We start from the raw sequence: 14,571 nt of genomic DNA on the forward strand, positions 1-14,571 counted from the left end.
CATATTAAGCAATTAAAACTATGAAGCTTTGTAAGACTGATGCTCTAGCCCAAGCTAGAGCTAAAATGTTTACTTTGTAAGTAAATTACTCAAGGCCAAGTGAAAATGCTATACAATATTCGCAAAAGCCATCCATTGACCATACTGATCAAATTTGGCTTCACTATAATTGTCAATATTCATTTCTGCTTATTCCTGGCAAAGGACTCAAGATTTATCAGCTCAGGTCTTTATATCACTACGTAAATAGAATAGGTTTTCAAATCAGTATGTAAATATAAAAGGTCTTTTTATCAGTATGTAAATACTTAACAACAAAAATCAAAATTTTCACATTACCTAACCCTAAGGCTTAACTTTTTACCTATGTAAAAAATTTACAGTCAAGAAAAAATATAACCAAATTTTGTTAAAAGCCACAATAACTGCAATATAATTACCTGGACTAGGAATCTGGTCACGGTATTTTGGAACCTCATCATTCAGAGTCTGAAGCATAGCCCACATTGTAAATGAGAAGAGTGCAGCCAGGAACCCATAAAAGACTAGGTAGAAGAGCAAGATCAAACCTGCAAAAGAAAATAAAACTTAGGAAATTTAGATACACACACACAGTGCATATGTGTGGGGGTAATGGGAGGGCAGACACGTTAAAGAAACAAACCAACTGTTGTAAAGCTAGGATTCCAAGCTTTGCCATGCACACAGCCAAATATCTCCATATTCAGAACAATACACATTTGCCCAAGCAAAGGATATTTCAGCAGGCAGGACCCACCCATCCCATGACCCCTCATCTCCACTGATACTTTCAAGTACAGATAGCTTCTACAGATCATACTCTGGTTCAAGGTCAGAGCTTTAAAATTCTAGCACATGAGGAATGTCTCCCAAGATGGACTTGCTGTCCTCTAGGAAGATAAAAGATGATTTCAGGTGGAATAAAACCCCTATATGCACATATTCCTTTAAGTGGCAAACAGAAAGGAATTAGCACTTCAATCCCATATTTCACAATAATTATTTGCATAAGTTTAAGGTTTTTTAAAGTGAATGGACTTAACAGCCAGGAAATGTGCACAGAAAGCAAATCATGAAGATGGTATTCAATAAATGATGTTTAGGAAACACTAGTCAAGTGGAAGGCTCATGCAAAAGCAATGATAGGACAAGTGACCCAACCAATGGGACTTCACACTTCTACTGCTAAGCACAAAGCAAGAGTTGGCATACCCAAGTTTCAACATCAAGGGCTTAGTCTTTTGTTACTTCAAAATCTGGAAACACTAAAACAGATCTATCCTAAGCCAGTGATTTATTTTAGGAACATCTAAAATCAATTACTTTTCTCAAATGTCCACATTCAAAGTTCCAACATCAGAAGAGTTCACCATGAAGATTACATATTAGGATATGTTGTTAAAGCCACACATTTACATTTAAGTGTTTAAAAATTGATCAAAGGATAATAAATCCCCAGATACAGCAATAGTGAGAAACACTAATTCCCCAGAGTTGAATTAACATCAGCTTTACTTCCCAGTCTTAATAATCTACTTGTTTGTTTGCCTGACTCTATCACCAGCAAAGGGGCTACAGCAGAGGTTCCTGACCTATAATTTATGGACTCCCACCACCCCCAGGCAAGGATTACCTTCAGAGTTTGAGATTCTTATAATAATATATTTCTTAATATATCCATTTTCCTCCTCCCGGAAAAATGCTCTACAATGTTTTTCTGATTTTTAAAAGACTCCACAACCCCAAAACAGATTGTGCCAAAAACTAGATAATTTTTATTTCTTAAATGTGGGCAGGAGACTGCCCCCCTCCCTTCAAGTAAAGGGGAAATAAAGCAATTTCATCTTAATCCACCCATCCTCCCTTGCCCCAATTACCAGCAGGCCAAAATAGGGAGCGAGAGAACAGAAGGAAGATAGGACAGCAGGAGGACCTTCAGATAGCATCACTATCCTACCACATACAGCAATCCTGTTGCAGAAAAAGAAAAGGAAGACCAATATCAAAGTAGTGCTCAATTTACTATACAGGGAAATGAAACACATGCAGAGTCCAAAAGCTAATTTAATGAGATATAGGAGAAAGGATTCTTTCAGATCTCGATGTTTATAGGAACAGATAAAATCCTGCATTCAACAGACCAGGGTTATGTTATTTATATTTATATAAATATATATATTTACATATACATATTTATACATTATAAAATAATATATAAAATACTATATAAAAATATTTTAAAAATATATAAAAGGTAACAAGTGTAGACTGTTCCACACTCAATAAAACTACAAAAACAGGTGGAATGAGGCCATACTAGTATGTTGACTGATGCAGTAAGTATGAAACTGGAGAAGTTTAAAACAAAAGTGGTAAGAGTTTAATTATTTAGCTGTGTTTTTAAGTCATCCCAAAATATTATACCATTTTCAAAATCTGATTTTCAATTTCCAGGAAAAATAATGTAAATGAAATTTATAAAAAGTTACAAAGCAAATAAACATAAAACAGACATGAACAAGCTATACCCAAACAGGCTTTCGAAAGAACCACTACACAATGAAAAAGAGTGTTGAAAGTTCCTATTAAGAGTTATGTTCTTAAAATACACAAATTAATAACCATGTCCCAAATCTGATGCCATATACTAGTGGCTATTAAGTCAATTTTGAATGTAGGGAGTGTAGAAACAAGAATATAGACGTGATTTCCAGCACTAAAATGAGTTTTCTCTACTTGAATCTATTCCTTTTGCCAAGACCCACACCTAATATTTAAAATTAATCTCTTACGAATATCATATATGAAGGATCACTCCCAAGGGTAGCAATACTTCATCAACTTTTTTTTTTAATGTTTATTTATTTATTTTGAGAGAGAGTATGAGTGGCAGAGGGGCAGAGAGACAGGGAAAGAGAGAATCCGAAGCAGGATCCACACTGTCAGCACAGAGCCTGACATGGGGCTTGGTCTCCCGAACTGTGAGATCGTGACCTTAGCCGAAACCAAGTCTGACACTTAACCAACTGAACCACCCAGGTACCCCTACCTTTATCAACTTTTAACCTCTTTTCTCCTACTAAGAAAAATACCAGAAAAACACAAGTTGTCAATTACCGCTCTTATATATAGTTCCTTAGAGGCAGTTTGCTGATAGGCTTAGCAAACATACTGATGGGGATCAAATTGGAGGCACCCTAGTCAGTAATGGATGGTGCTGACATAATCTGTTCAGTGTGCCACGTCTGCCTCAGTTTTACTTAATGTAAGTAGGAAACAGCAAATGAAGCCTAAATAGTGCTTATTATACTACTGATATTTCCCAGCTTAAAATCCTTCAAGAATTTCCTTAAGTCATTAAGGAACAAAAGAAATTGGCATGCACTAAATTCTGAAGAAACATCAGCATTTTAAATAGTCTGAGGTCAACAGAATTATAATCAAAGAGGTTTATTCCAAATAAATATCAGGGCACCTGGGTGGCTCAGTCAGTTAAACCTCCGACTTCAGCTTAGGTCATCATCTCACAGTTTGAGTTCGAGCCCTGTGTCAGGCTCTGAGCTGTCAGCACAGAGGTTCTGTGTCTCCCTCTCTCTCTCTTCTCCTCTCCTGCTCACGGTCTATGTCTGTCTCTCAAAACTGAATAAATGTTAAAAAAAATTTTAAATAAATATCAAATACCAAAAAGCTTCATGTTGTAATTGGTATTTTTATATTATCACATTGTTCTAACGGCATATATAGAAGCACAACAAATGCTACTTCTGTACTTACACTCTTAGATCTAAGGGCACATTACAGAACTGTCAATGACTAAACTTCTACCCTTCTCTAACACAGGAACCGACTTTCCTCTGCTCTCATTTCTGTTCCTTGAGAAGCCCCAACTTTTAAATCCCTTTCTTCTCTCTCATTTTAATTTTGTTTAGGGGAAGGGTGACAGGACAGATGCAGCAGGAGGTTATGGAGCAGGGTGGGTATATGCACAGGCTATGCTAGAGTCAGACTTAGGCTCAAATCCTGGCCTGACCACTTTTCTGCTGTGACCCTGGGCAAGTATCTACTCCCATACGAAAAAAAGGGGTGACGGTTGTACCTATCTAATTATTCACATTATAGAAAGGCAAGTAAAAGTCCAGATATTTGACAAAAGCAAACTTCACGGGGGAAAAAGGCCAACAACAAAACTAGAAATATTTTTGGAATGATACTGCAACTAGGCTTTAAGGCTAAATTTAAGGTTTAAGTCTTAACTTAATCAATTGCATTTTACTCTAAAAAAATGTTTTCATAAATGAGATTAATGTGGATTCTATAAAAGAAAACTAAACAGCAAAAAATCTGGCCAAGGTTTATTCTGTATCACCCAAGGGAAGGAGAAATAGGTCCTGACCGGCCACTTTGTTTCAACCCTGACGGGTGTTCAACAATCCAGTTCCAGCACTAACCACCCAGGGTAGCACAGACTCCACTAGCTTAGGGCATGGCCCTCCACAAGAATGCCCTTACTTCAGATGCCACCTGAACTTCTAACCAACTGGCTACCAATCTAGGAGATCCGCAATGCTCCCTCAGATTTCAGAATTGGCTACAATGACTCAGAACCCAGAAAGGGCTCTACTTAAGAATAGTTATAAAGGACACCCACACAAACAGAGAGGGGTCTGGGATGGAATGCAGTCTCTGACACCCAGTCTTCCAGGAATGTTCTGGGAATCACCCTCCCAACACATTAATCTGCTCCCAAACCTGGAAGCTCCACTAAGCTTCAGGGTCTAGAGTTTTTACCGGGGTTTTATTATGTGAGTGTGATTAAATCACTGGCCATGTAATTAAACCCAATCTCCAGCCCCCTCTTCTTCCCTCCCTTCAGTCAGGTTAGCTCAAAGTCCCAGCCCTCTAATCATAGGGTTGGTCTTTCAAAGGACCAGCCTCCAGGGAAGCTACTAAGGGGCCCACCAGGAGTCACTCTGCTAGCATAACACAGACACTCCAGTCTGGAAATTCCAAGGGTTTTTCAAAACTTGAGGCACCTGGGAAAAGACCATAAAAATTCTTTATTCCACAATACCAGCACACATAACCTGGGCACAATGGAGTTACTAGGCTTTATCAAGGCCCGAACATACATATCCTCTCAACACACTTTAAGACCATGTGATCTGATTCCCTAACTTCTGCAAACTTCCTAGTTACCTGATGGTACCTAGGTACTACAAAGACTCCTCTCCTCAGAGTTCTGATGGCTAGAAACTACTTCCTCTTTGTAAATAAATTAGCATTCTGTTCACAGTTAAAATTTTTTTAAAGAGAGGCAAGTATAATAATAATAAAAAAACACAATGGCATAGAAAAGTGCAAGTTCAAAATCTTTTGTATATTTGAATTTTTTTATTATTTTTTTTAACGTTTATTTATTTTTGAGACAGAGAGAGATAGAGCATGAATGGGGGAGGGTCAGAGAGAGGGAGACACAGAATCTGAAACAGGCTCCAGGCTCTGAGCTGTCAGCACAGGGGCCTGATGCGGGGCTTGAACTCATGAACTGCGAGATCATGACCTGAGCCGAAGTTGGACGCTTAACCGACTGAGCCACCCAGGCGCCCCTGTATATTTGAATTTTTAAAAGTGGCTTTTTATTGAGGTATAATTCACAGTCCATTCACCTGTGACTGGAATTGTTAGGTTTTATAGTAACTTAGATTAAGTACCAGACTGTTTTCCAAGGCAGCTGTACCATTCTACATTCTCACCAGCAGGGTTCCAATTTGTCCTCATTCTCCTCAGCACTTCTTGTCTTTTTATACAGCCATACTAGTAGGTGTGAAGTGGTATCTCATTGTGGGCTTAACTGGCATTTCTCTAATGGCTAATGATGTTGAGTATCTTTTCATGAGCTTATCAGCCATTGGTATGTTCTTTGGAGAACTGTGTATTTACATCCTGTATTACACCCATTTTTAAATTGGGTTATCTTTTTATTTGAGTTCTAAGGTTCTTTATATATAGTACAGATACAAGCCTCTAATCAGATATCTGTTGACTCCAATTCTATGGGTTGCTTCTCGCTTTCACGATAGTGTCCTTTAAAGCAGAAAAATTGTTGGGGTGCCTCAGTTGGTTAAGCGTCTGACTTTGGCTCAGGTCATGATCTCACAATTCATGGGTTTGAGCCCCATGACCAGCTCTGTGCTGACAGCTTGGAGGCTGGAGCCTGCTTCAGACTCTCTGTCTCCCCTTCTCTCCGCCCCTCCCCCACTTGTGCTCTGTCTCTCTCTCTCTCAAAAATAAACATTTTAGAAACTTTTTTTAAAAAGCAGAAAAGTTCTAGGGGTGCCTGGGTGGCTCAGTCAGTTAAGCGTCCGACTTCGGCTCGGGTCATGATCCTACGTCTCGTGGGTTTGAGCCCCGCAACTGGCCCTGTGCTGACAGCTCAGAGCCTGGAGCCTGCTTCATGTTCTGTGTCTCCCTCTCTCTGCCCCTCCCCAACTTGCACTGTGTCTTTCTCTCTCACAAATAAATAAATATTAAAAAAAAAAAAAAAACAGCAGAAAAGTTCTTAAATTTTTTAAAACTTAGAAATGTTATTTATATGTATATAAATACATATATTTATGTATTATCGCAAGCAAGTGAAGTTGGAGGTGGGGGGGGGGGAGTGCAGAGAGAATCCCAAGCAGGCTCTCCACTGCTCAATGTTGGTGAAATCATGATGACCTGAGCCAAAATCAAGAGTTAGATGCTTAACCGACTGAACCACCCATGCACCCTGGAAAAGTTCTTAATCTTGACTAGTCTAATTCATCTATTTTTTTCTTGGTTGTTTGTGTTTTTGGTGTCATATTTAAGACACCACTGCCTACGGGCGCCTGGGTGGCTCAGTCGGTTAAGCGTCCGACTTCGGCTCAGGTCATGATCTCACAGTCCATGAGTTCGAGCCCTGCGTCAGGCTCTGTGCTGACAGCTCAGAGCCTGGAGCCTATTTCCGATTCTGTGTCTCCCTCTCTCTCTGACCCTCCCCTGTTCATGCTCTGTCTCTGTCTCAAAAATAAATAAACGTTAAAAAAAAAAAAAAGAATGAAGAAAAAAAAAAAGATACCACTGCCTAATCCAAAGTTATGAAGACACGCATCTATGTTTTCTTCTAAGATTTTTTAGCTCTTAGGTTTGGGTCTTTGATCTATTTTCAGTTCATTTTTGTATAAGGTATAACGAAGGGGTTCAATTTCATTGTTTTGCATGTGGATATCCAGTTTTCCCAGTACCACTTGTTCAAAAAATTATTTGTTCCAGGGTGCCTGGCTGGCTCAGTCGGTGGAGCATGTGACTCTTGATCTCAGGGCTGTTAAATCTGAGCCCGACATTGGGTGTGGAGATTACTTAAAAATCTTAAAAAAAAACACACACACAAAACATTTGTTCCCACTAAAAAAGTTTTCTTAAACCAATGGGCATATACTATCTTTATAATAAAAAAATGTATATGTACACTTGCACTCATATTTTATAATTTATTAAAATCATGGTAGCATAAAATAACTAAATAAGATTAAATAACCTGCTGAAGATTAACCTACCATAAGAGAAACATTCAGAGCAGTACCTCTCCATGTGGTACCTTTACCTGGTCTGCTCTTCCTGGCGGGCCTCAAGTTGTTAACTTTTTTAAGATTTTAATTTAAAAAAATGTTTTTAACGTTTACTCATATTTGAGAGAGAGACAGAAAGAGACAGAGCGTGAGTGGGGAAGGAGCAGACAGAGAAGGGGAGAGAGAATCCCAAGCAGGCTCAGCACTCGGCACAGAGCCCAATGCGGGACTAGATCTCACAACCATGAGATCATGACCTGAACCAGTCAAGAGTCAGACACCTAAATGACTGAACTATCCAGGTACCCCAAGATTTTATTTTTAAGTAATCTCTACACCCAACGTGGAGCGTGAACTTACAACCGTGAGATCAAAAGGCACAAGCTCTACTGACTGAGCCAGCCACATGCTCCAAGTTGTTACCTTTCATAATCACAACTCCCAATGTCTGAAAAATCTATCTTTCAAGCATTCTGTGTTGCTCCAGGTGATAGAAATTTACAAAGAGTAAGATCTGTTCCTTCTCTCCAAGAGTTCAGTTATCACAAGTGACAGACCTATAAGCAAAAAATTATAGACATCAAGGGCTAGAAGAAAAAAGAGAAAGAGGGAGAGGGAGAGAGAGAGAGAGAGAGAGAAAGAAAGAAAGAAAGAACTGTCTCTAGCAGGGAGAGGAAAGAAAAGGATTTCATCAGAGAAGGCCTCCAGGAATAAGTGAGTTGGCTCACCAAAGATGAAGAAGAGGAGTGAGCTCTGAGTCAAAGACCAGAGGACTAGCGGACTCCATAGGAGGCACAGCCAGATTGGGTGCAACTTTGCTCCTACCCCCCAATACACACTTGCTCCCAGTGTCAAGCAACTACTAATAGTAGCAATAACATCTACTCCAGAGTGGGAGCAGGGAGTATGGATGCTTGGGCTGAAAAACTTGGCAATGTCTGGAAGGATTGGTGAAAACCTAACGGAGTAGAGAGTTCCCATATCTAGACCAGCTCTCGGCTAACATTTGCTACCTACAGTTCCGTTTCTCGAGAGAGGAAAGTCTAAATACAAAGAGCAGGAGTACACACCCAATAAGTACCAAAGATTTCAGAAAAAGCTAATCTGATAAAGTACCAAGCTCAACAAAGAAAAGTAATACCCAGAAGAAGTGGGTGCAAATAAAACAAAAGGGAAAAAATAGTGAATTTAAAATACAGAAGGTGAAAGGACAATTTTTAAAAATCAGATTTCATATTCTGATTATTAAAATAAAAAGCTCATTAGATAAGCTGACCTGGAGAAGAGTTAAACTCTAAAGAAAAATCCAGACACCTAAGAAAATAAAACAGCAAACCAGAGACTGGGAGAAAACTTTTACAAAACATGTAACCAACAAAGGACTTCCTTGCCCCTAGAATTAGCAAAGAACTCTTACAACAAATTTTTTTTTAATGCACAAGAGTTTTGAAACAAAACTTCATCAAAGATGTAAGGATTGCAAAAAATAAGCTCAAGAAAAGGTGCTCAACATCACTAGTCATCAAGGAAGGGCAAACCAACACCACTAGCTCATGCCCACCAAAAATGCTGGAAACTTTAAGACTGACAGTACCAAGTGGTGGCTCAGGAGTGGAGCAACTGAACTCTTGCACACTGCTAGTAGGAGTATACAAGAAATAAAAGCCCTATTTTGGAAAAACAGTTTGACAATTTTTTGAAATTAGCAACATACATCTATGATAGGATCCAGCTAATCCGTTCCTAGATATTTAACCAAGAAAAATAAAAAGCACATGTTCGGAAAGTAAGGTATAAGGATATTCATAGATGCTTTATTTGTAATTATTAAAAAGTACAAGCAATCCATATGCACATCAACGAATAAATTAATAAGTAAATTCTGGTATATCCATACAATGGAATACTATTCTTAAACTATTTCTCAAAATAATCATACTAAATGAAAGAAGTCATCCCCTTCTTGCACACACAGAGTATAAACTACATTCCATGTTTTTAAAATTTCAGAAAATACAGGGGCGCCTGGGTGGCTCGGTCGGTTAAGCGTCGGACTTCGGCTCAGGTCATGATCTCACGGTCCGTGAGTTCGAGCCCCGCGTCGGGCTCTGTGCTGACAGCTCAGAGCCTGGAGCCTGTTTCAGATTCTGTGTCTCCCTCTCTCTGACCCTCCCCCGTTCATGCTCTGTCTCTCTCTGTCTCAAAAATAAATAAACGTTAAAAAAAATTAAAAAAAAACAAATTAATTTAAAAAAATTTTTCAGAAAAGACAAACTGAAGTGTCAAAAGCAGATCTATTTTTGCCTGGAGACTTGGGAGGTAGGGAGAGAGGATCAATTACAAATGGGCAATAGGAAATTTGGGGGTAATGATTATGGTTGTTATCTTGTTTAGTCATAGTTTCATGAGTACACTATTATATACACATATATGCCAGTGTATGTCAAAACTCAAGTTGTACACTTTAAATATGTACAGCTTACTATATGTCAATTATACTTCAATAAAGCTGTTTAAAAAAACAAATACAGGAGGGGGCCCTGGGTGGCTCAGTTAGTTAAGCATCCGACTCTTGGTTTCAGCTCAGGTCATGATCCCACAGTTCATGGATTCAAGCCCAGCATCAGGCTCTGCTCTGACAGTGTGGAGCTTACCTGGGATTCTCTTTCTCTCTGCCCCTCTCCCACTCTCAATTGCATTCATTCTCTCTCAAAATAAATAAATAAAAACTTAACAAAAATTATTCCCAAAAACAAATAAATAAATAAATAACAAAAACAGAAGACTAACCTAGTGAATTGGCCAGCTAAGGAAAAATTCAATGAGCTAAAAGATCAAGCCAAGATTTTCTACAACAATCCCCAAAAGGAGGGAGGGAATGTATGGAAATTGTTGAGATATGGGGGACAGAACCAGAATATCATCAACAAATCTAATAGGAATTCCATCAGAAAAGAGAAGTGAAAGAATGCTCAAAGAAGTAACAAATTTTGAGTCTAGACTGGAAAAGACTGAAAAATGCTGGAAAACATCCAATACCTAGAAACATTTCAGAATACCAACAAGAGGAAATTTCTTAATGCTTCTAAAAAAATAAAACAGGCTGTACCTAAGACAGAGAACTGTAATTGAATCTTCTTGGCCAAAAATGAGATATATTCCAAACTGAGGAAGAATGATTGTAAACTAAAAGATCAACCAACTAAATAAACAAAAGGACATCTCCAGACATACAAAGACTCAGAAAATTTACTAACCTCATATCCTAACTGTAAGAATTGGTTATGCAATACAAAAAACTGAAGGGCAATAGCAAAAAAACTGCTAGCAATGCAAGTGTCCTCAAACAAAGCAAAGAAATAAAACATAATACACAATGGAGAACTATAAACAGTTATTAAAAAAGGAATGAAACAGATTTCAAAAACTCCAAGTGGAAAAAAATCTCAAGATGATATATACCACATACTTAAATTTAAAACACTCAGAAGAATTATATTTCTATAAATATACATAAAATAGAGTCTTTGTTAATGGAACAGAAACTTGCAAATCAAATTCATAAACAGCAATGACCTCTGAATAAGGGAAGAAGGGTTCAGGATTGGGACTGGGGATGTAGCCAAGGAGGATTTGAGTTCTAGCACACCATCATTCTTTTCTTTTTTTGAAAAACAATTTATTTACATAATATCTAACTTCACAAAAAGAGGACAAAGATCATAGACTGAATTCCAAAATAAGTTAATATAATTGCGTATTTCCATTTTTTAAAGTTTTCTTTAAAAATCTAAGAGGAAGAATACATAAAACAATGGTGAGCAAAGCAACCAGTAAGACTTACTGGCAAAATCTAAGTGTTGATTTTAATTTCTTTTCCTTTTCAGGTTTGAGGAATAATTTAGATAGAATAACTTTTATCAATTTTAACTGTATAATCCCAATGAGTTTTGACAGTTGCATAATCTGTGAAACTACCACGAAAGATACAGAACATTTCTATCACTTCCAAAGAGCCCTTGTGCCCCTCTGCAATCCACACATCATTTGCCAGGTAAGCAATGATCTCCTTTTGTCACTATATTCATTAATATTTTATATAAAGTTAAAAATTTTAATTTGTTTAAATTTAATAACAAAATCCAAAAATAATATGACAAAAAAATTAAGTCAAATAATAAAAATTCTTTAATTTTTTTTTTTTTTTTTACATTTTATTTATTTTTGATAGAGAGAGACAGAGCACAAGTGGGGGAGGGGCAGAGAGAGAAGGAGACACAGAGTGGGAAGCAGGCTCCAGGCTCTGAGCTGTCAGCACAGAGCCCGACCCGGGGCTCAAACTCACAAACCACGAGATCATGACCCGGGCCGCTTAACCAACTGAGCCACCCAGGCGCCCCTAAAAAACATTCTTAAAGTGAGTTAAAAAAATCCACTGAATGCTATTATGGAAGAAAACCTAAAATTATACCACCTAATGGTTGAAAACAAAGTAGGTCTTGCCTAACAAAAAGAAATCTAGATGTAACATTATGACTCTAAGCAAACTAGAATTCAAGTCAAAAAGCATGAACAGTACAAACATGTTTCTTATTAATAAAAATACAAACACATCAAGAAGATGCAGCATAACAACCATGAGCCTTTGTGATGCTAAATCGCTTAAAATACGTAAAGCAAAGGCAAAATTACAAAATTACCTCAATCCTATTAACATAGCTCTCCCAAAAATCCACACATGAAGTAAGTAATAACAAAAAGGACAGTAACTATTTTTAAAACACAACTAATAGTTACCTAATATATGCAGAACTTTTGTAGCCACCAGAAAATAAACTCTTTACAAACTTGCAACACTGTCCCTAAAAGGGATCATGACAAGTTACAAAACACAAAAAAACCCAAATTTATAAACTTAAAAAAAAAATCAAAGCCACATTCTTTAAAATTTAAGTAAATATATTAGAAATTAAAACAAAAATTTAGAAAATGGATTTCTATTTAGTCCTTGGATTAAAAAGACAAATCTGGGATGCCTGGGTGGCTCAGTCAGTTAAGCATCTGACTTAAGCTCATGTCATGATCTCACCGTCTGGGGGTTCCAACCCTGCATCAGGCTCTGTCCCGACAGCTCGGAGCCTGGAGCCTGCTTCGGATTCTGTGTCTCCCTCTATCTCTGCCCCTCCCCCTGACACGCTCTGTCTCTCTCCATCATCAAAGATGAATAAACGTTAAAAGAAAAAAAAAGAAAAAGAATGCCTGGGTGGCTCAGTCAGTTAAACCTTCCAACTATGGCTCAGGGCATGATCTCATGGTTCATGAGTTCTAGCTCCGCGTCAGGCTCTGCACTGACAGCTCAGAGCCTGGAGCCTGCTTTGGATTCATTCTCTCTCTCTCTCTCTCTCTCTCTCTCTCTCTCTCTCTCTCTCTGCCCTTCCCCTGCTAGTACTCCGTCTCTCTTTCTCTGTCTCAAAAATAAATAAAACATTTAAAAAATTAAGAAAAAAGACAATGAAACCTGAAATATTCAAAATTCAAAACAATAATATATTCAGAGCAGAAAGCAAACAAAAATCCTTATGTTCATTCACTAAAACACAAGATTAACAACAACAACAAGCCAGGTTTTTAATTCAAGACTAAAATAAATTCAAGGAAAGGGAAGAATAAAGATGAAAATAGAAATGCAAAAATATTTAACTTGATCAGTAAAACCAGTTTTAATTAGCAAACTTGAGAATAAATGAAATATGATTTTTTTAGGAAATAAACATTTCCAAATCAGAAGTTTTTAAGAAAAATAAACAGAGCTCTACCCCTAAAACACATACACATCCAAATGGCTTTAACTGTTCTCCCAATTTTCAGAGAATAGGATCTTTCTACAGATAAACTATATTTTTAGTATGCCCTGTAAGTTACCTAAGTGTTTTGTTGTTGTTTTTTAAACTAGGCTTCATGCCCAGCGTGGAGCCCAACACACAGCTTGAACTCACCACCCTGAGATCAAGACCTGAGCTGAGATCAAGAGTCAGATACTTAAGCGACTGAGCCACCCAGGCACCCCTACTTTAAGGCCAGCCTATGTGATACCAAAACTGGACACTCAGTATCCACACAAATTTCACCACTTTATTTTTTATTTTAGAGACAGAGAATGCATGTGCATGAGGAGAGAGGCAGAGGGACAGGAAGTGAGAGAATCTCAAGAATCAAGAGTCGGATGCTCAACTGATTGCGCCACCGAGGAGGCATGCCTCACACATGTATTTTACTTTACAAACGCTCACATACAGCTTACATACTACAGTGTGATAAGGACACAGGAACAGAGACACAAATCAACAAAATCCAAGAAACGATCCGTAAGACGAAGTTTTGTATGTAAGAAAGTTGGCAATTCAGATCAGTGAGGAAATGATGGATTATTCAACATATTTTGGGTAAGTGATTAGGAAGAGCCCATTAAGACTATTAAACTTCTGGTGGCTCAGTCAGTTAAGCGACCGACTTTGGCTCAGATCACGATCTTGCAGTTTGTGAGTTCAAGCCCCACACCAGGCTTTGCGCTGATGGTGCAGAGCCTGCTTGGTATTCATTCTCTCTCCCTCTGCCCCTCCCCAAACTTGCGTAGGTGCTCTCTCCCAAAGTGAATAAACTAAATAAATTATAAAAAAATGTTAAATCTGTGATAATGTTAATGAAAAACAAGTATTTTTAAATAAACAAATTAAGAGAGGCACCTGGTGGCTCAGTTGGTTAGGCCTCTGATTCTTGGTTTGGGCTCAGGTCATGATCTCACAGTTTCCCAAGTTCAAGTCCTCCCCTGGGCTCTGGGCTGGCAGCTGGGAGCCTGCTTATGATTCTGTCTCTGCCCCTTCCCCACCTGCACTGTCTCTGCATCAAAATTAATTATTTAATTAGACAAAAGGGAGCAAAGAGATGAGGGACTGTAAAAAAA

At 38.1% G+C, this 14,571-nt stretch overlaps 1 protein-coding gene across 1 annotated transcript in view; it reads right to left on the reverse strand.

Annotated features, from left to right (window-relative positions):
• The window catches only part of ATP1B3 (ATPase Na+/K+ transporting subunit beta 3), a 45,435-nt gene that overhangs the window by 17,700 nt on the left and 13,164 nt on the right, over window positions 1–14,571 (reverse strand). Inside the window, exon 2 of the mRNA XM_049629777.1 lies at window positions 441–569. Within this exon, the coding sequence (XP_049485734.1) occupies window positions 441–569 (129 nt within the window). The remainder of the gene's footprint in view (window positions 1–440; window positions 570–14,571) is intronic.

This window comes from Panthera uncia, chromosome C2 (assembly GCF_023721935.1).
Source record: "Panthera uncia isolate 11264 chromosome C2, Puncia_PCG_1.0, whole genome shotgun sequence".
NCBI lineage: Eukaryota > Metazoa > Chordata > Mammalia > Carnivora > Felidae > Panthera > Panthera uncia.